Raw genomic sequence first — 22,202 nt, forward strand, 5'->3', positions numbered from 1 at the left:
AAATAAAAATAAAAATAAAAATAAAAATAAAAATAAAAATAAAAATAAAAATAAAAATAAAAATATTTTAAAAAGGGAAAAAAAGGGGAAAAAAGGTTTTATCTAGCTATTGGTAGCCTTTTCTTACAAAAGAACACATAATTTATTCTGATTTTGAGGCAATTTGGTACTGCAAAGATCTTTGCCAGAGCTACTTTTTGGAGACATCTGCAAAAAGCATGCACATTAAATTGCAATCTTCACTAAATGCACTCTCCATGCACTTGCACAATAGGAAGGCTGTGTTATTCCTGTTGGCATTCATCAGGGAACAGGCTGAGGAGACAGGTGGGCCCCTACACCATCTTTTATATGTTTACACTTATATTTATGTCCTCCCCTTTACAAACGAAAAGGGAAAAAGTTTCAATTTCTCGCTGCTTCCTTGCACAGGATTTTGCTGTCTTCACAACCTTTCCCCCAGGTGAGAGCAGCAAGGAACCAAATGTGCCTGGAAATACCTACGGGCATGGCGTTGTTGAGGGTGTTGTTGTAGACACAGGCTCGCAGGGAGTAATCCAGCACACAGCCCTCAAACAGCTGCAGCGACTCGGCCACTTTTTCATGGAAATCCTCCGCGGATTTGTTGGCGCTGGCGAAGTACAGATAATCAGAGTACAACCTGCGGGGGAAAACGTGGCAGTGAGGGGCTGAGGGGGTGGAAGAGTGTGGATACAAAAATGCTGCTAGCGAGGATTTTCTTGTTATTTTTCTAAGCCCGTGAGAGACTTTTCTCTCTCACAGAAGAGGTAGCAGAGTGATGTAAACAACCAAACACCTGCAGCCTTGAAAAGTCTTGTTTATAGCACAGTAGAAAAATATTTTGACAGTGGATGTTTTAGGATTTTAGCCGATCACCCCAAGGGGTGGTTGATCCTTTGTCCAATTAGACTATGAAGGAAAAAGTCCATAAGAGAGTTTGTAAAATAATTAAATAGATCAATCTTGCTGCACAATTCCTGCTTGCTGGATCTTCTCCTCCTCCCTACAGCTGAGGGGCATGGTGATATACCCTAGGGCATTTTAATAGAAGAGCATTTATTTACCTGGCAATTCCAATCTGGAATTCCATACTGGACTCCAGGGAAAGGGGATGTGTGTGTAACAGCGTCCCACCCACAGCCTGCCGCCCAGAGACACTTTTTCCATTCATTTTAATGAGTTTTAGCTCCCAGCAAAACCCTCTCCAGGGAATTTTGAACAGCATTCCCACTTTCAAGGTCAGCATCCCTGGAGACCTGACCCTAGAAATTGTGGGTGCCAATGTTTTCTCCTGAAGGCAAATTTTTAGGCTTTAAATTCATGTTCTCTGTGAGCAATAGAACCGGTCTCAGGTGATGTTGGTGCCCCATGGACAGGAACAGTCCTTGCCTCTAAAGCTTAAAGCTGATTGTAGAAACTGTAACTTTAGGTGGGGTAGAAAGTGTAATTTTTATATGATTACCAAGCTGGCTACCATCATGAGTAAGAAAGAGTCTGGATTTCACACTCCTTTTACAGGAAGCTTCACCTCCAATCTTATATTGATTTTCCATCAGAAACTTCCCATTTACAGCATTCCACCTGTTGATTTTCTATTTTTTTTTTTTTTCAAGATGAAGGAGGAGTTTCTCTAAGTTACAGAGGAGTATCCTCTCATTGCACACTTTTAGCACAAGTTTTTCAATTGCTTAAAATTACTTTTAAAATTTTATGTAAATTCAAATCTCTTTGGGGGTGATGTGGTGAAAAAACCCAAAACCTACAGGCAAGGAAAATATGAATTTTAGCATTAACCCCTGAAACCTTGACTGGGCTTTTGCAAGATGAACATGTTTTAAAGAGACAAAGGAAATACTCTGACATGGAATAAATATTGGATCTGCTGAACATGATATTTTAACTTCCATTTGTAATTAGGCTTAGAATGACCAGAATCACAACAATACCACAGGATTTTGTATCACTTGAGGAGTCACTTCCCCAAGTGTGTTTGCAGCACAGATTTGATGCCTCCACAGTACCCATCTCTTGACAAAATTCCAGAAATCCTACATATTTTTCAGCCTCTTCCAAAAACCCACAGGTGTCTAAGAAATGACCTAAAAACACCAATCTATTTAGGTCTCGCTTATTACTCTGTACTTTTGTATTGCACTTTCTTTATTTATCCTTTAACTTCCCTAGATTTCTGTGGGTACTTAAAAATACCTCATTTGGAAAGTTTAGGCCTTAATCCAGCAAAGCACTTAAGCACAGGAATAGCCCCTCTGCACTCATTATTTATGTCAGTGTTTTGCAAGAACAGGATTTTAATTCCCATGTGAAACAAATGAAGACTCCAGTCATTTAATAAAAAAGAAGAAAGGGAGCAGCTGAAGGACCAAGCCTGCTGAGTTCACCTAAATTAGACACACAATAGCTTCTCCTGCTTGCAGGAAATGTGGATATCAGCATTCAGCTTGTCCCAGGGATGGTGGGACTGACTGGTGAAAGGTTTCTTCCTGGGGAAAATCAGCCAGCAGGCGTCAGGTACAGCATGGGCCAGGTTGAAGTGTCATTAAAAAGGTTTAATATGACTGCTTAGTGTTTCTAACCATCCATCAAAAGAAATGCATCATTTTTAAGGCTTGTTGGCATCTTATGAAAAACAACATTCTTGAAGACAAGTTCTCCCTCTGCAGGGCAGTTGAGATTTTCTTTCCATTTTTCTTTCTTTTTTTTTTTCCCCCCCTATGTGTTTTTAATTCTGGGGACATCTGCCTTTGCTGATTAGGATTTCAGCTGTTCTGGCTGCTTGAAGTCCTTCCCTTCAACCTCTGTCCATTCTGATGAAATAATGGCACCGGTTGACAGCCATCACAAAAATTATGTCATTCAAATATTCCCTGCTGGGGATAGCCCAGACCCTGTGCAGGTTAGATCAGAGCCTGTCCCAGCTCCATGGCCTCCTGGCTACTCCAAGGAACCTGTCCCACTGCCTGGCATCACCAGTGGATGCCTGAGCTGTCCCTTCTGCTTTTGGTCCTGCAGCTCAGATGAGCCATCAGGAATGTAAGGAACTGTAAACAAAAAGGAACCAATTTGTCACAAACACAGTAAGGGAGATGAAGCTGACTTTTTCTGTCACCCCTGATAAGGCTGGCAGAGAGTACATCCCCATTACAGAGGGTGGTTAAGGCAATCAGGGAGTTTGTCACTAATTTACATGAGGAAGCCACTTCAGGTGCTCTCTCACATAAAATTACCATCTGTTAACTCCTGGGGTAAGGAGATGCCACTGAAGTTGAGAGCTGCATTTCCTGACACAGGAGCTGGGAAGCATCTCCCAGCCCTGCTCACACCACAGCCACGTCCTGCTAGCAGGGGAGCTCCTAGGGGTGCACCATCCCAGCTCTGGAAGCTGCTGGGCAGTGGGTACAGGCTGCCTGCACAAGCACCACAGGTCTGCTCTTCTCCCAGAGCCACCAGAGCCTGGTGCCCACCATCATCTGCACCCCCACCATCATCTGCAATCCCAGCATCGTCTGCACCCCCACCATCATCTGCATCCTCTTCCTTCCCTGAGTTTTTCTGGGGCTCTGCCCTTGGGCACTGACCTTGCCAGAGGTATCCTGAATATCCCTATGGAGCTACAGTGAGAAGGAATTCACATCCCCTCAGTCTGATCCTTGTGGACTCTACCTCCACCCCGCCCACCCTCCCCATTACCCTCATCATTTTTATCCTTCCTCAGAGGACATAGTGGAAAGAAATGTCCCAGAAATCTGGAGGAAGACTGGAGAGAAGTGAAATGCAAGTGGAAAGCTGCACATTCCTGTCTCTCCACAGCCATTCAAAACAGCCCATACCTTGGCAAAAGCCAAGCCCTTTCCCTACAAACAAAGTCAGGAGCACCAAGGATGAACTCCTGTAGCTGTTGGCTGTGCAAGCTACAAATGCCCAGTGAAACTTTATACGAGGGTCTCACCAAGCACTTTCCAGATTTAAAGACGTTTATATCCTTTGCTGACTCTGGAGCTATTTAATCATTATTAATCATTATTATTTAATCAGTTGGAACTGCAAACCCCATGAAAACATACATTTTTCTCCCTAAATGAAATGAAGCATTTCCCAGGACCACTTCTGCAGTGCCCTCCTAATCTAGCGAGCCCTGCTGAAAACCAAGGCATGTTAGCTCATGTGATTGCATTTGATTGCATTTGGAAACCTATAAATTCTTTTTTTTAGAGTAGCTCAGGTGTTCAGGCATGGCACTCATGGCACTCACCCTCACATGCTTCTCTTTAAAACATTATCACAGTTACCTGTGCCAAAATACACAGAATAAAACCCCTCTTACCACAACCAAGTAGCTCTCCAACACCACGTGAATATTTACTTGCATCCAACAGAGTGAGAACTAATAATATTATTTATAACAAGAAAATTTTCTGGCTCACCTTTCTACAGGGTCCCTCAGCATGATGATAAGTTTGGCATTTGGCTGGAAGGCATGGATAAAATCCTGGATTAGGAAGGGAGGTTCTCCTTCAGTACTGTTGTCATAGAAGAAAATCCAAGCGTTGTTGTCCCACATTGTCGAGGCACTGGCCTCCCCTGGAAATGAGAGGCATCTCTGCTGGTAACTCATTCAACTCTTCATGTTGGAGTGGAAATTGGCTGAATTTTAAATTGCTACGGACAGATCAAAATTGACTCCAAGAATTTCAATACACCTTAGCTCTTGCAAACTGATCTGGCTAAAGTTCCCAGAGCTGCAACAACCCCAGTGCCCTGTGCTTTTGGGAAGGCAGGGATGGTTAAGGCAGGTTTTGTGCAATTCCACCTGAAATATTACTGTCCATAAGCACACTACTTCCTGCTGGTGGTTAACACATGCAAATAGATTTGAGCTGGAATGGACTGCTCAGGGTTTTATCACATTCTGTAGTGAAAAATCAAGGAATCACAGAATGATCTGGGCTGGAAGGAACATTAATGATCATCTTGTTGCCACCCTTGCCATGGGCAGGGACACTTTCCACTAGGCCAGGTGGCTCCAAGCCCCATCCAACCTGGCCCTGAGGAAGCAGGAGTTTGTCCCTGCTGAAGCGTTGCAGTGCTCTTTGTAGCACCCACGGGTTGGCCTTAATGTTCCCAATCTCAGAGGAGCAGCTTGTTAACAAATTGTACCATTTCCCACAGAAAAGTGTGGAAACTACCACCCCTGCTGATCAACAGTGTGGAAAACAGAATCAGGAGAAGCAGTGAGCACATAAGAAATATTTTAAAAGCAGCTGAGTTGTGTCATTGAGGATTGAAATATTTTTTATGCGATTATTCATGTAGAAGAAGTCAAGTATTTACTAATAGATAAAAGGTTTACAGAATAAATAGCACACTTTGGTAAAATACCAGATTCTGGTGTCTTTCATGACTGAAGAAGCTCACTCTGAATGCAATGCTACAGGGAGAAATATAATCAATCAGTAAAAATCTCTGCCAGAGTGAGTATAAGATGGTTCAGCTGCTAAATAAATTATCTGTAAGATGTTTTGAATTTTGTAACCTTCTCTGTCTTTTTAAGTAATACTGGCATTTATGTGGCACGGTACTGTTTAATAAAACATATATGGAAGCCTTTTGGGGACTTACACTCTCTGACAGTCTATGAAAGCTAATTCTTGCTAATGAGGTTTTTCAAATCAAAGGGAAGGAGATTAAAAAAATAATAATGTTGTAGGCTTATAGATTTGTACATTATTTCCCTATTTTTTCTTCTTTCCTCTTCTGGGAAAGTCCAATAAAGATTTAAAAGACGGACAAAGCACAACATGAGAAAGGTACTGGCTCCAAACTTCAGCTGAACATAATGTGATTCATTAACAAAGTCTGGGAGTTGTTAGAAAACACATTAATCTTCTGTCAGGTTCGTTTTGCCTCTTTTCAGGAGGAGATCAGGTCCATTGGCTATAGCTGGGTGTCCACAGCAGCTCCGCTCTTCCATTCTAAATTAATTAGCCAAAGCACTGCCTAATCACCAGCAGGCTTTGAGTTGTCAATTAAAACTCAGTTAGCCCAGCTCCCACGCTGGGTGAGGCAGAAACACAAAGGATTAAACAGAGGCCAGGAGCTGAGGCAGCCCTGCCACAGAAACCTCTCCTGAGCTACCGGGACGTGGGGAAATGCCAAGGGGTACAAGCCCTTGCAGACAGGGCTTTACAGGAGAGGGCACTCCAGGGATGGGAGCGACCTTGGGAAGTCACTGCTCCATCTCTGTGGCAGGCACAGCTGGGCTGAGACAGCTCCCTCAGAAATGTTTGCCTAAATCATGCCAAGGTAATTAAAGTCTATGTCCTCATCGAGCCACCTACTCCTCTCTGGACTAGGCATGATCACCCTTCACAGTTCTCTGCTCTGTTGCCTGATCACATTTAATGTTCTGTTGGATTTATCCCAATTAACGTGGTCAAACCTGTGAACACCTCCCTACACTTCTGCAACGTGAGCTACAAAAAAAATCAGTGCATTTGCATGTAAGTGGGTGGATTCTCTGAACATCAGAGCCCACATTCCACAGAAATTGTGACAGCTGGATCAGCTGCCACCACCCGAAATCTGCAGGCAGGACCCAAACCAGGGAAAATCCCAGAATCAGAAAGGTTGGGAAAGACCTCCAAGACTGTCAAGTCCTACCCAAGATCACAGGCACAGAACCAAATCATGCTAGAGCATTAACAGGGCTCAAGGTGCTGCTCCAGTGCAGTCAGCCCAGCATAACCTGGGCTCAAGAGGGTAAATCTTCCCACAAGGTGACTGTCACAAATTTAATGAGGGGAAAAAAACATATATATATGTGAAAAAATAATAATCATTCTGGTCCCTGCTGTTTTTCATAATTTTAATTTCCTGAAGCAGCCAAACAAAAATATTCCTGACAGTTTGACAGTTTGGTTTTAATACCTGCAAAGAGAAAAAACCATACTAAACATGAGATAAATCAATCACTGACAATTAATTATGTTTAATTACTCCAGTGCAACTGAATTGGGGGTTTTTTGGTATGGACTTAAAGAACATATGAATTATTAAATTGCCTAAAGAATGGACATATAACCTCCTTATTCAGTCATTAATGGATTAAAATCATATTGTGTTTTCACAAGCCATTCCTCTGAATTTATCATATTAATGATCCCACATAAACAACTCCTGCTCAGAATGCCTCAGGCTGGATCAGCCCTGTCCTCTCTGGCTCATCTCTAAGCAGATGTTGGGGTTGGATTTTTTTTGGAAAATGCAGTTATTACCCACTAGGTTTAATATCCAAAGAAGCTTAACTTTTCAAAATAATATAACATGATGAACTACTGAAATATTTACACTTTTAATTTGATTTTTCTTTGCAGTGATCTGAAATAAGAAAAGGAAGATTATGAGCAAACCTGATATTCATACAGATTCGTTTTAGGCTAGATGGCTTTGTTTTGTTTTTTACCAAGGTCATAAAAGACTGCCTTAATGAGTATAATCATTCAAGACTTTTCCTGTAAACTTAATAAGAAAACCCAGCAGAACCTTAATGAAACAAGAAATGAGACCACCGGAAAAAGAAACACAAAGTGAACTCTACAAAAAGCTGCAACAGGAGGTAAGTAATCAAAGATGTACGTTGCCAATTAGATTAGTGAATTTAATTAGCATAAGCACTTCACCCATGAAAGGACAGGAGATATTATTGTAAGTAGCACGCAAATCTGCAGATGTCCTTGACAGCAACATTTCTTAAGAATCCCATCTTGCAGATGCTGCTCAGTGTTGCAGATGTTTAATAAAGTGAATGATGGATTTAAACAGGGGCTGGGGAAGTTCTGAACAAATGTGACTCAGCCAAGGCTCTGGTTTAACCAAGCTAAGGCATCATCACCATCTCATCCAGCCAACAATAGGTTAAAATTTTTAAACCAAACCCCCAGTAATTCTGAGGGCAGGAAGCAAAAATCTTGTCTCTATTTTCTGTAGAATTGTGGCTCCAAGCCTCCTTGAAAAGTCTCTTTTTGACAGGGAACTGTCACTTGCACAACTACTTTTTGCATGGAATGTGTCTGGTTTCCCTGGGAAGTTCTGAGGTGACAGAGTAAAGCTTGTAAAACTCCCATCCCCTCAGTTTTCTGGTTTTAGCAGACAGCAAAAGCAGAATTTAGAAGTCTGTGATGTTCCTCATGGCCACTATAAACCTGTACACCATGGACCGGAGTGGATGAGCCCAGCGGATTGACCACTGTGTGTCATGGAAAGCAATCCAGGGATCCCTCCCTAGAGCCCAGAGCTAACCATGGACTTCCATAAAGTACAATAAAACAGCACTTCTAGACCATTTTTAGTGGTAATTAGGTAATTTAATTTTAATACCAATTCATTATATCAATATCTTCTGTTGGAGGTTGAGGAGAGCCACTGAGAGCTTTCCTTATCGTGTCTCACATCAGCTCCAGGATTTTTCCAGTACCCAGTGTGTGTCATTACACCACAGTTTTGTGTTATCCCAGACACACTGCTCCAGCATTTGGAACTGAAGCCACAATCCCAGCACTACAGGCAATCCCCTCATAATTGTACTTAAAGTGGATGTGGCACCTGGGGACACGGGTTAGGGGTGACCTTGGAAGTGCTGTGGGGCGATGGATAGACTTGATGATCTTAGAGGGTTTTTCCAACCCAAATGATTCTATGAAAACAAAAGGAAAACTGGGTTTGAAGGAGTTGCCAAGGTCATTCTCATTCTTGGAAGCAGAACCCCACATTAATTAAATGCTGATGTTCATCAGATATACAGCACTTGCTCAGGAATTTTCTAAAGATAATCACAGCTTCTTAACAAAGCAGGAAACCTCCCTCCAGGGAAAGAAAGCCAAGAGCTTCCAGGCACACCAGGGAAAAACAACGCCAGGGGCTCTGTGCTGAGAACAAGTCACAAAATCCCCCTCTGGCCCCTCAGCTCTGAGTGCTGCCCATGTGGAGCTACAGGGATGTTTTGGGGCTGCGTTTGCCCTACCAATGATGATGTTGTTCCTCCTGCCACGCTCCTTCCCCTCGTCACTCTGCAGCACACTCTGGATCTGATGTGCTGCCAAGTCGAACAGATCCAGGTAATCTTCCACAGGGTAGCGGTCGTGAAATCCATCCCTCAGCCGGATGATTCCTGAAAGAGCAGCAAAAAGAGAGAATCAGAGACAGCTATTATAATAACAACAGGGCAAGACTGACCATGGTGCAAACCAAGGTGATTTCGTAGATGTGGCTGGCCCCAAGCCAGCCAACATCAGCACAAGATCCGACAGACGAAGTGCAACCCTCAGATAAAAGTGCCAATAATGAAGTGGCTGAGATCTGAGATCTGAGTTACTGAATGATTACACCATAAATTCACAGTGATAGGAAATATTTTAAGCGCTCTGTTTTGTACTCCCTGCATGAATGAGCTTGGATTTATTTTCTTCTAAATTTAGTTGTTGGAAAGAACATAGAAGATAAGATTCTACTTCCATTTGCACCCATGTAAATTGAAGTAATATTGGACTCCCACTAGATTTACTGTTCTGAGATTGAGCACAGGCTCTGATGCCAAATATGCAAATCAATACACACTGGGAAATCATTCATGTTTTTTTTTTTTCCTTTCACAGGTATGCAAATAACGCTCCACAGTAGTATCTCATTTTTCTCCTCTCCTTCCCTCCACTCTGGGGTGAGTTCAGTATCACCTTCCCCCTGCATTTCTCAGCATCTTGAGCCACATCCTGTGATTTTTATACTCCTTTTCCCACTCCTGTTTCCAAATCTAGTCTCACTTCTCCATTTGTTGTGCATGCTCCCCACACAGGACTTCTCAGCTCTCCCTTTCTTGTTCCCACAAGGCCAATAATTATCAATTATGTGAGAGGAAAGCTCAGCAAGGGAGTTCTTTTGTCCATTGCCTCTGATTTTCCCCTTTAGGAAAGTGGGATTTAATGAGGGTAGAAGAAAGTTCAACAGCGTGTTTTGACTTGTTTTGAGGGGGAAAAAAAGTGCAAGCGTGGTGCTACAGACAGCCTTGGTTTGTTACCACCCCACTCCTGGGAACAGAAACAGTGGCAAGGAGCCAGGAGAGAGAGACAGTCAAGCTGAGACAAAGTCCTGTGGAGCATCAACCATCCCAGCAGAAGGGAAAGGAGTGATTTGCGAAATGGGGCCTCCCCAGAGGGCTGTTTAACTTCAGCTGAAATTAGTCAGTCTCATAAAAATCCATTGAATCAGAGGATGTCATTGAACAAAGAGATTTTCTTGTCCAGCTTGTGTTAGAAACCTAACCAAGTTAATAGCCAGGAGCATAGGAGTCATAGCCACTCGCTGGCTGTCCCAGTTTCACTTGTGAGTGTATTTGTCATATTCTCTGTTTTTCTTTTTTTAATTTTAAATAGTAACCATTAGATAATGCACTTTTAAGGCAGAATTAAAGGACTGAGCCACCAGGAATAAACTTGGTCTTTCATTCTCAGTGGCAGACAGCTGAGATGATCGGAAGGTCATCCCTACAGATCCCCCTCCCATGAGACCACGAGCTCTGCAATCTTTCCTCATTCTCCAGCTTTACAAAACAACTTCAAAAAAACCTGAATTATGCAAAGAATGTTCTCTTCAAGGATCAGCACTTGGTCCCCAGTGGCTGACCACAAGACTGTGCAAGTGGAGGGGTTGTGAATGCCAGCACAGAGATAGGAATTCACCCTTGTTCTCAAGTTAGATGCACTCCAGCCTGATTTTTTGCATTCTTCTGCCTGTTCGGAAGGTCAGGTTCAGAGCTTTAGTGAGCCCAGTCTTGCTGAAGTGAGGTTGGGTGCATTACCTCCTCCAACATTCATTCCAAACATTTATGCTGAGGTTAATATAAGTGGAGAGAACTACTTGGTGAAAAACATTTTAGCTTAAGGTATCAGTTGGGTTCAGCCTTTGCTGCCAACTCTCCCGTGGAACACAAAATCCTCCACAGATTTTGCTGCCAGTCCCTCGTTTTCATCACTCTACTTGAATATGAGAAAAAGTCGTGGCTGCCCCTGGATCCCTGGCAGTGTCCAAGGCCAGGTTGGACAGGGCTTGGAGCAACCTGGGATAGTGGAAGGTGTCCCTGCCCATGGCAGGTAGAACAAGATGATTAAGGTCCCTTCCAACCCAAACCATTCCGTGTTTTGTCTTCAGTCAGCTACTGAGACGAACAAGTCCCTTTTCATGGGTCTTCAAGGGATACCACAATGCTTCTCTTCTTTGACTTGATTTCATTCCTCAGTTCACACTGGTGCCTCCAGTGTTTCTTAAACCAGACGAAATTATCTCAAAAGCACAGCTGTATTTTCATCACATTGCTTTAAACCTTAGCTTACAAAAAAGGATTTAGAAAATGTCTAAAATATTTATCTTGGCAATGTTCTTATGGCATTTGCGAAGGAAGAAAATTGAAAATTTAACAGCAAAATCATGAAATCCCATCTCTGTGGCCAAGAGCACCTCACCAAGCAGCAAGGAACAAAATCCTGTCTGCAGGAGCTCAAAGGTTCTTCTGGGATCCAGGGCATGGGAAAGCAAGATGGAAATGACAGGACCGCATGCAGGAGAAATGAAGAATTTGAGGTATGATCTCAAAATAAAGAACAGAAGCAGCACTGCAGGTGTCCCAATGCCTCAGAAAGTGTCCTTCCTTGCCTTTAGCCACAGCAATTCACTATTTTCCCATTCCAAGGAAGCTCAGAAAGGCACCAAAAGAAAGTAGTGATCAAAGTCCTCATCTACCCCCCAGTGCCAGGTCTGTCCCGTTCCAATGGCTGTGCCTGCCATAAAGCAACAGCAAATGAGAAACAGAAATTAAGATGTCACTAAAATAAGCAAAATCTTCCTCTTGGAAACAGTAAAATCACTGAAAAGTCTTTGATCTTTGACGCCAAAGTCATAAAAAAGGAGGGCACGCCAGCATTTAACAAAGCCAGACCCAAGTGCTGGAAAATCCAGTGTCTGGGTGGAATACAGAAGGCACAACACTCATCCACACATAGAGAGGAGCAGTTAGGAAATTAAAATGGGTCTTCTGCAGCTCATCTAATCTCTAACCACAAGACTGGCCTTCCTCAGCATCCAGAGAAGAGAGATAAGGAGGAGAAAAACACTTCAGATGGATGAAATTCTGTGCTCAGCCCCACTGCCCTGAGGCCCTTTGGAGGTGCAATCATGAGGTGTGGATGCCTTTTACTCCAGTTGGCCACAGCCCCAACTATTCAAGTCTGCCTTCACAGATGGAAATATTGATATCATCCAGGAAATGTATCAAAATATGTGCAGGGCCCTCAGTGTGAGAGAGATTCCTCATGCAGAGCATCTCTACTGTTCAGTGATGGCCAGAGCTGTGACATTAAAGAAGCTCCTGCTACAGTGGTATTTATTGAACCATAAGGATTGAAATTTTAAATCGTGACCCATCATTTATTGATGTGAGAAAGGCTTTACAGAATTTTCCAATACAAAACTATCACTGCTACTCTTCAACTCTCCCATGACAACCTAATTCGTTTCTCTCCTTGCCTTTACAAATTCTTAAGGTGGGTTTTATTTGCCCTTTTTGTTTTTTCTTAGATTTTCCAAACCACTGCAAATGAACCAAACGAAATGTGCGTTTTCTCAAGAGGTTTAACCCAAAACATCATTGAACAAAAGCAGGTTGAGCGTCCACCACGAGGATTTCTCAAAACTATCTGTTTCAGTGGTTCCTAGGTAATCCAGTACGGAGCAAATCCATTAATTTCACCCCAGACATGTAGAAAATTTTAGGAGACACAACTTGCCTGGATAGCAGAAGACATTTTCACTCACCAAAGCGTTTCCTTGTCCACCAGTGGGGCTCCTTGATGGCCGAGAAGCGAACGTCGGGGTGCAGCCTGAGGCGGTCGTACAGGTCCGTGGTGCCACACTTGGGCTGCCCGATGATGTAGAAGTGTGGGAGGCAGCGCAGGCGGTAGTGTTTGTCCTTATAGTGGTACAAGTGGTTCCAAAATACCTTCCTGAGGTAATCAAATATGATCCGAAAGCGCTTGGAGTACAGTGCATAGGAGTTGGTTGCGTAAGGATCCGTGGTTGTGTTTCCGCGGTACTCTTCATACCAACAAGGGTTCTTGCTATTTGGAAGGAATTTGTTAGGAATTACTGAAAACATCTGCAACATAAAGAACAACAATTTCAGTCAAGGCATCAAGCAATCAACAGTTATACTTTTCTTACTTAGCACGGTGAGAGAACAGAAACTTTACCTGGACATCTTTACCTACAAAGTTTACCCCATTTTTTGCTTCTGATGACCAAATCCTGTACAACCCATTGGACTGGGAGAGGAGTATTTAGAAATCCTTTTATTTTAAGGCCAGAAAGGGCCTTAATAATCCCCCAACTGCCCTGCAACCCCAGGAAATTATTTTTAAAGTCAAACACCCAATACTCAAAGCAAATTACCTTCCAGTTGTTAACTCTGAAATACAAGGTTTGCAATGATTTTCAGGAAGGCACCCTGGCAAGCAGTTATTAGAAAGGCTCTTTTCTTATTTATCATTTCAGGTGACAGGTAAATCTAAGTCACAATAATTTCGCATGAGACAAGGTAAAAGTTCAGTAATGTTGTACAGCTATCAGAGGGCTGCCTGATTTTTTGCTTCAGGTGTCAAGACCATTTACAGAACCCATCCATCCTGCCCGTGACTCAGAGGGATGTGATCTACAATGGCAACTTCTCAGCTGCTGTGAATCAGGAGACTCTAGATGGTGTAAATCACTTTATGAACATCCCAGCGGTTGCACTTTTTTATATCTAGGCAAAAGATTGATCCAAAAGCCTTGAAACAAGGATGTAAGAAGCAGTTTAAGACACGCCTCAATTCATACTTACATGTGGCTCTTGCTTCCTCAGCTCTTCTAAATCAGGGCGCTGCCTCGTTATAAACTCTATCTTTGAAGTAATGGTGTCAATAATTAATTTAATGCTTGGATAATCCTTTACATATGAAATATTCATTTTTGAAGGCTGGTAATGGTCTTTCATGTCACTAAGGCTTTCATTGTCCATTAAGCTGGGATTGCTAGCAAAAGCTCCGTAATGGAAGGGAGATGGGATCAGCAACAGGCCATGCTTGGCTCCAGTCAGTATGTAGGATACCATCACCAGAGTCATTATGATCAACCCAAACATCAGACTGCAGAGCTTCCCCTTCCTCAGGCAGAACAATCCATTCCAGCTCTCACAGTGATCAGTCCTCACTTCCAGAACCGCGAGCCACTTCATCTGCTTGCTGTCGGTGTACAAAGGGATTTTATTTTCTCCTCTGCACACAGGACACTTCTGGTTATTGTGATCAGGTCCACGGCATCTGAAACACTGTCTGTGCAAGTCATTTGGTAATAAATGTATGCAGCAATTAATGCAATACCTCATATTACTACGGTTAAACTCCTAGATCAATGAGCCGAGCACAGCCATAAAAATGTTTCTGAAGAATATGAGTCATCTTCTCTAAGTCTGAAATTATTTCATTCCTGGAGTGATTCTACGACTACTCAGCAATGCAAAAGGACAGGTTCAAAACAGAATAAAAAGTGACATGTGTCACAGAGAGAAAAAGAAACCCCAACCACCACCAACACACAAAAATAGATGTACTCTGGATGTGGTTCCCAAGAATTTGGCTCAGTAAGAGGAATGTGGCGAAGTAAGGATCAGCTACAAAACTGGCTCAAGTTTTTCCCATTGAACAAAATGAGAAGGAAGAAATATTGTTACGTAGTGTGAAAATATGCAAAAAATAAAAATAACTCATTGTCCTCTGCTTTGTGCTGCAATAGGCAAATATGGGTAGAAATGTCCAGAATTCCTTAAAACGAGCAGGTTCCAAACCACACTACTGCTGCTGGAAGCTTCATCTTCCCACAGGTGGCTCCAAAGAGATGCATTGTCCACCCTAGGGAAACAAAAACCAGATGTTTCTATACACCCAGACATCATATCCACATCACCCACAGCCACAGCAAAGCACAACCTACCACGAGTCATTTCACAATTCTGTTTGAAAGATGCCTGCTGTTGCCAAGTCTGTTCATTACAGCATTCAGGATATTAAACCCAGGAAACATTTGGCTCCATGTTCACAGCGAGCTGCCCTTGCTTTCCCATCACCCATCTGCTCACACCAATGACTGGTTGCTACCACAGGTAACACTACACAACCCCCCTCAGCTGCTCACTGACCCACCCAACAGATCTTAATCTGCTCTTGAAATATGGGAGCATTTCTGGACAGTATCCAGTGACACAGGTTTAAATAATTACACTCTGTCTGCTTGTGGGGATCTTAAATTAACTGTCCTAAAGTGGGGTAGGACCCTGTTTGAGACAGGGATAAAATAACAGTTTCCTTTCAAACACAGGAGATAAAAAGCCAAACAAAAAAAAAAAAAAAAAACAAAAGCCACAAGTAAAACTTTCAGCAAGCTGAAGGGATTAAAACACAGACACAAGGAAATGCTAATGACAGGATCTCAGGTTTCTGGACCAAATGATGGTTCCTCTTATTACTCACCAAATCAGAGAACTATAATCATTACTATTATGAATCCCACAATTTGACTATTTTGCCTTTAGCTCTATCAACACCTATTTTTAATGCTTAAGAAACACTGCTATAATTCTAGATAATAACTCCTTCTTCATTCCTACAAAAGAAAGCATCCTGATCAAATGGGGCAGTCACTTCAGATCCTGCATTTATCCTCATCCTTCTGGCTGCATTTTTGTGTGAGACAAAGTGCTTTTGTAAAAATTATTTGAATTCTGATGTTTCTCCCACTGAACAGAGTCACATATTGGAGGATTTCTGCAATCAGAGCAAGTAGACTGTGTCTCAGGGACTCAAGAACAATTAGATAAATATTGAACAAAAGTATTTGCAAAATACTGTCCTTCCCCCCAAAAAAGTTCATTTCCTTAATGAGTTTATTCTCTAGGTTAGATGAGGCAGACAGAAATCTCAGCATAATCATTACTAACTATATTTAAACCAAAGGGAAAGAAATTAGTGCAAGACTTCTCAAAGAGACCAGTCTTAAAAACTTCTCTAAGGAACAGAGCTGCGATGATTTTGACAGAAGTTTGAACAACTAGAGAGATTAAATCAGATTCATATTTCATATTAAACCTAGAAAGTTTATTCTTTCTTATGCATAAAATATCCCCCCAGTAAATGTCCAGAAGAAAAAGAGGAACTATGGAAAGGAGCCAAGATTGGAAAGACTGTGATGGTTGTCCAAACACCACCAACGGTGGTGAGAGGGAGGACAAGGAAGGGAAGTCCTGACAAGAAGTGAGAAGTTTCCACTTCCCACTTAAATATTTCAGGCAGCAATAACCCCTGACCAAACATTTTGAAAGAGGAAACCAAGGGGGCTGGAGACAGAAGCAGTGTCAGGGCAGATTCAGGCAGCATCCACAGAGGTAATAGAGAAAGTAATGAAAACAGAGATATCTCAAAAAAATACGGAAAAAAAAAAGAGAGAATGGAGATGAGGGCCTTCATCACAAAAGATAAAAAAGGAAGGTGAAAAAAGCCCCTCTCAAAAAAGAAGCATGAAGAGGAAACTACAGGTTAAAGCAGTACTTAGAAAAGATTTGGTAACCAAAAGCCACCCTACAGCATCTCTTCAATTAAATTGATCATGTTCTACACTTTTGTTTTTATGTAATCCTTCTACCCCGAACTCCTCCTCTTTGACATCCCCCTCAGTACCCTCCCAGACCTCTGCTCCCAGCTCCTTGCTGTTTATTTTCAGACACCAGTTCCTATGCACTGGCTATTTAGAATACAGAAAAAATCCAATTTATCTTCCAGTCCTCTTCTAACAGGGATCTGCAACCTTCTCAGTGACAGTGACCGAACAGATTTATCTGAGATAGCCTTATGGAATCAATTCCAGGTTTGTGTATTTGACATCAATTCTCAAGCTTTTAAAAAGAGCAATCAGAAATACATTAATGAATACAGACCACAGGACCTTAGAAAAACCACATAACCATCTCTGTCCTATTCTATGTCCATTTTTGTGTTAAAAAAATGGACTGGAATTTACTGAACCCTGCCCAGGGTCAGACACTTCTCATGAAAATCTGCTACAAATATTACAAAGTCTAGGAAAAATCATGTTAACTACATCTTTGACAGGTGAAGAAAATGGTTTATCAGGAAGTTGATGCAAGGGTAAAAAAAATAGAAATATGTTTAGGCTACAGTAAAACTGAGATCTTAATCACACCAATCATGAGGGGAAATTTAAAGTTCCACCAGCGATCATAACTGCCAGCTCATGCACAAGCACTGCATCAGGCTGCTTAATTAGATAATCAGTTTGATGACCTATCACAGGACAATGACAGATCACTCAGCTAATAGAATAGAGACATTAATCTCATTTTTTTTTAATAACTGCTGGTTGCCAACACGCCATTTTACATGATTTTCCACTGTCATGTTCACAAAATAAAAAAATTGAATTGTAATAAACACATAAAAGTCGGGATGTAATTCCCTAGTGCCACTCCCTTCTCTTTCCCAAGAAGTTTTTAATAGAAGTTCATTCCCCAACCTTTCACCATGGCATGAATGATGCTCACCAGCAGGGCAGGATCTTCCCCCAGCCCTCATTTCCCTCATTCACCCCATGAAACCGAGACATCTGCACCATCTTTTTCTTGTTCCTTCCATCCAACATTCCCAGCAGCCACAACCACAGCCTCCAACACACGTCACCTCTTTGTATTCCACTCCTGAGAGCAGAAGGATGTGGATTGCAGGCAGAGGGAAGGTTATGAGGCTTGAGCTGGTAATAAACCATGTGTGTCCCCTTATATTTTAGCTGCAAAGCTGCTGGCTGTTCACTGGCAGAAAATTACTCTCTTTACACAACAAGCAGTGTCTTTGTGTATTGAATAATGTAGCATGTAATTTCCCCTTGTTGGAGGGAGCAGTGAATTATTTATGATCACGTCTATACTGCATTTGTCTGCTGTACATTAACGAGTGGCAGTCCTAACCACAGAGCAGAAATCAACAGCAACCTCTGCAAGCTCCTTGGCCAAAAGTAAACGGTCCTCATAAAAATAAGGATCTCTGGGAATAGCCTAAGGAGGAAAGATGGATATACAAGATGACACACAGCAGAAGAGGGGGGGGGGGAAGAAAAAGCTCTCTTAGATTTCAATATATTCCCCCTGAAGGCAGGGGGACTTTGCATCACTGCTCCAAACTGAAGGAGGCTCAAGCTAACAAAGGTATTTATATGCAACAGAAAACTTAATAGCAAACAGGTGAGAGCTTTTAATGCCAGTTTCTCCAAGCAATTCCTGCATGAGAGGAGGGGCTGTTGAGTTCTCAGGATGCAGGAGAGATCTCAATGACACCAGTCAGGTAACACTGGCAGGAACCACAAAAGCAAACAGCAAAAGTCTGAGCTGCCTGCTCGAGCCTCACACCAAAGCACTGTAATTACAGCATCCACCAGGCCCTAATCATCTCATAAACAGGGTAAAAAGAGACATTCCCCCAAAAAGAAAACATGCAAGATTTTCCATCATTCACATGGTTTTGTTGGCTGTATAGAAAATATTTGAAATTACATATTTTTCCTATTAAATAAACATTTCATAAAATTCCTCCCTTTCCTCTTTAAGGGTTGTAAGAGAAGACCACAACCAAAACGGCTGCAGAATCCCAGAATCATGGAATTATTGAGGTTGGAAAAGCACTCCAAGATCATTGAGGCCAAGGAATAACTGAGCACTGCCAAGGCCACCACTGACCCACGTCCCCAGGTGCCACATCTACGCAGCTTTTACATCCCTCCAGTGATGGTGACTTCACCACTGCCCTGGGCAGCTCAACAACACTTTTGATGAAGAAATTTTCCCTAATATCCAACCTAAACCTCCACTGATGCAACTTGAGGCCATTTCCTCTTGTCCTAAATCTTGTCCCTGGGGAGAAGAGACCAACAGGCTATAAAAAACGATTACTTTCATATGCTCACTCATGTAGCTAAAATTCTCCTCCTCTATCAATAAGATAAAACAGATTGAACAGATTTTACACACATACATACCTATGTGTTTTCCAGGTCACCAGTTCCTTAGTATTTAATATGCTTTCCTTTCTTTCGAAACTCTTTAAAACAAGATGAATCAAACTTTTGCTGATGCTCTTCAGGCTAAATTTTGTAGCAGCCTTCTAATCACAGTCAGCTTCTCCTCCCACCACATGAAAGGGTGACACCCTGTTAACATCTTTATGAACACATTTCAGGTACACCAGGAACACATTTCTCTCCCTGGGGTATAAATGCTCCCCTGGTTTATGTCAGTGGAGCTACAGTGCTTTGTTTCCTGCCTTCACACAATATAATTGAAGATTTCAGGTAAATCAGTCCTGTTGGGCAGGTCACAGCCTAAAACATGGATGTCTAAGGCAAGTGAGAAAATAATCCACCAGCTCTCAGGTTAGATGGGATGAAGCCTAACTGAAAAGCTACAGATGCTATAAAATTAAGGATAAACACTTTTATCCAGAAAAAAAACCAAACAAAAGATTAGGCAAAAGATAATACTGCTGAATCACCTGGCCAGCAACATCACATTGCTTCTAATTTAATACATCTAATGCCATTCTTAGAGTAACAGCTATGTTGTTTTATCCATAGTCTCCTAATTGTTTCCACTTATCTGGATAAATATTCCCACTGCCTAAGTGCCTTCCCTGCCAAATCAGGAAGGTTTGTTTCAATCAACTTCTCAGCTTGCACTGCTGATGTTTTTTGAAATCTCAGAGCAAAGCTGATCCCATGCCCTCCATGAACACTCCAGAAATGAACTTCCCCACGGAAATGTTTCCCTCTGAAGAGCTCCTGTGAAGACGAGGCTGTCATTAGTCACAAAGAGATGTAGGTCTGGAAGTGAAAGGCTGCCCACAGTTGGACGATGATGAACTTTCCATGACTCACATCAAGAGGAATGGAGACATGAAAGGGCAAAGCGAGGCTGCTGGAGTGAAATCCTCACAACATTTTCATATGGAAGGAGAAAACCCAACAATATTTAGTGGCAGTGCAGCACAACCATGTCATTCCTTTTCCATTCCTCCATCACCCAGTGCAACACTGTCCCTGTGCAGCATCAATTCTTCAGCCCAGGCAGGATAAATTTATGACCTGTGGACATAAAAAACCTGCAAAACTTCACAATTACAGATTTTTTTTTTTAGCTATTGAGCTTACTGGAAATGGTTAGAATTGAAGACTACAGGCAGCACACAAACAACCCGAAGAATTTTTACAAGTGTAGTGAAGTATTTGTACAGCAGGAGGAAGTTCATCCTGTTAGTGGGCAGGTTGTACCATTTCAGTAAAAAAATCCCCAGAGAATTAATAAAACTTAACTAAATTTTAAAAGAAAGAAAGTGATATGAGGAAATGAGAGAGATAATTGTAGATTTTCTCTGTCCCGCTTATTGGACACATTTGGCTCCTCAAGTTAACATTTTTGGAAATAAACTTTGCCTGAACTCACGTCTATTTACCTCAGAGAAATCAGAAAGATGCCAGAAAGATGATATGTCAATAAAAAGAGGATCATGAGTCACTGACCTCTGCAAACTTCTGGCGAGAAAAAGAAAAGAGAAAAAAACCCAAACCAAAACAATAAAAACAAGCAAAAACCAATTGCAGTGATTTAGAAAAGCCACAGGACTCATTACAAAGCTCAGCAACCTCCTGCAGACTGAAGTTATGTAAAGCTCCTTTGTTTACTCAAACCCCCTAATTTTTAAAGAATCAATAAATTCAACTCCCAAGACTGTATAAACCCATGCAACCATTTTCAAGGCAATCAGTTGGAAAACAGGTACACCCTAAATGCAAGAATAGGTGGCCACAGCCCATGGTTGCACACTCAACCTGGTGAACAACTGCTGAACACTTGTTTAAGTCTAAAATGTTCTTTAAAGAGCCCATTTCATGGCCTTGTAAAGCCAAAGAAAACCTCCTGAATCACCACTGAATCAGCAAACTCGCCTAAAAAACAAGTGGTTTTTTTCTCAGAATCTAATCCAAACATTATCTGCTCCTTCCTCATCCATACACTTCCAAATAAAATGCGAGAATGGAAAAAATTACATGTTCCACATGCAAAAAAAACCAGCAAAGTCCCCTAAAAACAGTCGTAGTTTCAATCGCATCAGGATGACTCCTATTATTTGGGCTGCAATGCTCAGGAAATAGTTACTGAGTTTGAATCACCACTCAATTAGGGCATAAACACTGCCTGAATAAACAGGTTCTTGGAAGCAAGGGAAAAAGAGAGGGATTGGGAGGGAGAGCTGCCTGGCCTGGATCAGTGACAGCAGGGTCATGCCCTCCCCCAGAAACCTGTTATTACACCTGAAGGCTTGTGCGAGTTCCTGGAAATGACCAAGCTCCAGTTCCTTGCACTCCTAACATGCCACAGCCACATGTTCTGATGTGTTATTGTTTGGTCTGCGTGAGAATGTGAAAATAATAAAACTTGATATTACCCATTTTTAAATTAAAGCATTTTTCAGAAGGAAAAAAGCGCCACTAATGATATTTAATGACTTCAGTGCTCTTTCTTTCTATTTTATCTGATTTAAATCAGTCTAAAACAGATTCATCGTTTATTATTTGGGCAGAATAAAAAATGCAGACAGGAGAACAAAATAGAACAAAAGTCAGCCATTACTCCAGAAATACAGGTCCAAAAACCCTGGAAATAAAAAAGCACCACCAGCAGTCACCCAGCCTGTGGCAGCACATGCCTGGAGCTCCTGTGCCAGGGCAGAGCTCCCATCGATGTGTTTAAATCTTCCCTGTTGTACAAACATGGAGCAAAGTGCTGCTCTCATACACTTCTGAGGATGTTTGGAGCAGAATTTTGCCTGCAGTACACTCTGGCTTCTCAGCTCCTGATCAAAACTTGCTGCCTACGATGTGCAACAGCTCCAGCAATTCATCTTTTCCCTTCCCTTAGTTCCTATTCATCTCACATAGTGCCTTGCTACAGAATCACTGACAGGTTTATATTG

At 42.0% G+C, this 22,202-nt stretch overlaps 1 protein-coding gene across 6 annotated transcripts in view; it reads right to left on the bottom strand.

Annotated features, from left to right (window-relative positions):
* CHST15 (carbohydrate sulfotransferase 15) overlaps positions 1-22,202 on the bottom strand; it is a 44,814-nt gene that overhangs the window by 4,339 nt on the left and 18,273 nt on the right. For all 6 annotated transcript variants that reach the window (XM_042019537.1, XM_042019532.1, XM_042019536.1 and 3 more), the window contains 5 exons: positions 13,961-15,026; positions 12,898-13,237; positions 9,059-9,205; positions 4,464-4,620; positions 505-661 (listed from right to left, as the gene is read on the bottom strand). In XM_042019537.1, the coding sequence (XP_041875471.1) occupies positions 505-661; positions 4,464-4,620; positions 9,059-9,205; positions 12,898-13,237; positions 13,961-14,503 (1,344 nt within the window). In that variant the 5' untranslated portion in view covers positions 14,504-15,026. The remainder of the gene's footprint in view (positions 1-504; positions 662-4,463; positions 4,621-9,058; positions 9,206-12,897; positions 13,238-13,960; positions 15,027-22,202) is intronic.

This window comes from Corvus kubaryi, unplaced genomic scaffold (assembly GCF_017639235.1).
Source record: "Corvus kubaryi isolate FWS band 111438036 unplaced genomic scaffold, C.kubaryi_AGA036_p1.0 138, whole genome shotgun sequence".
NCBI lineage: Eukaryota > Metazoa > Chordata > Aves > Passeriformes > Corvidae > Corvus > Corvus kubaryi.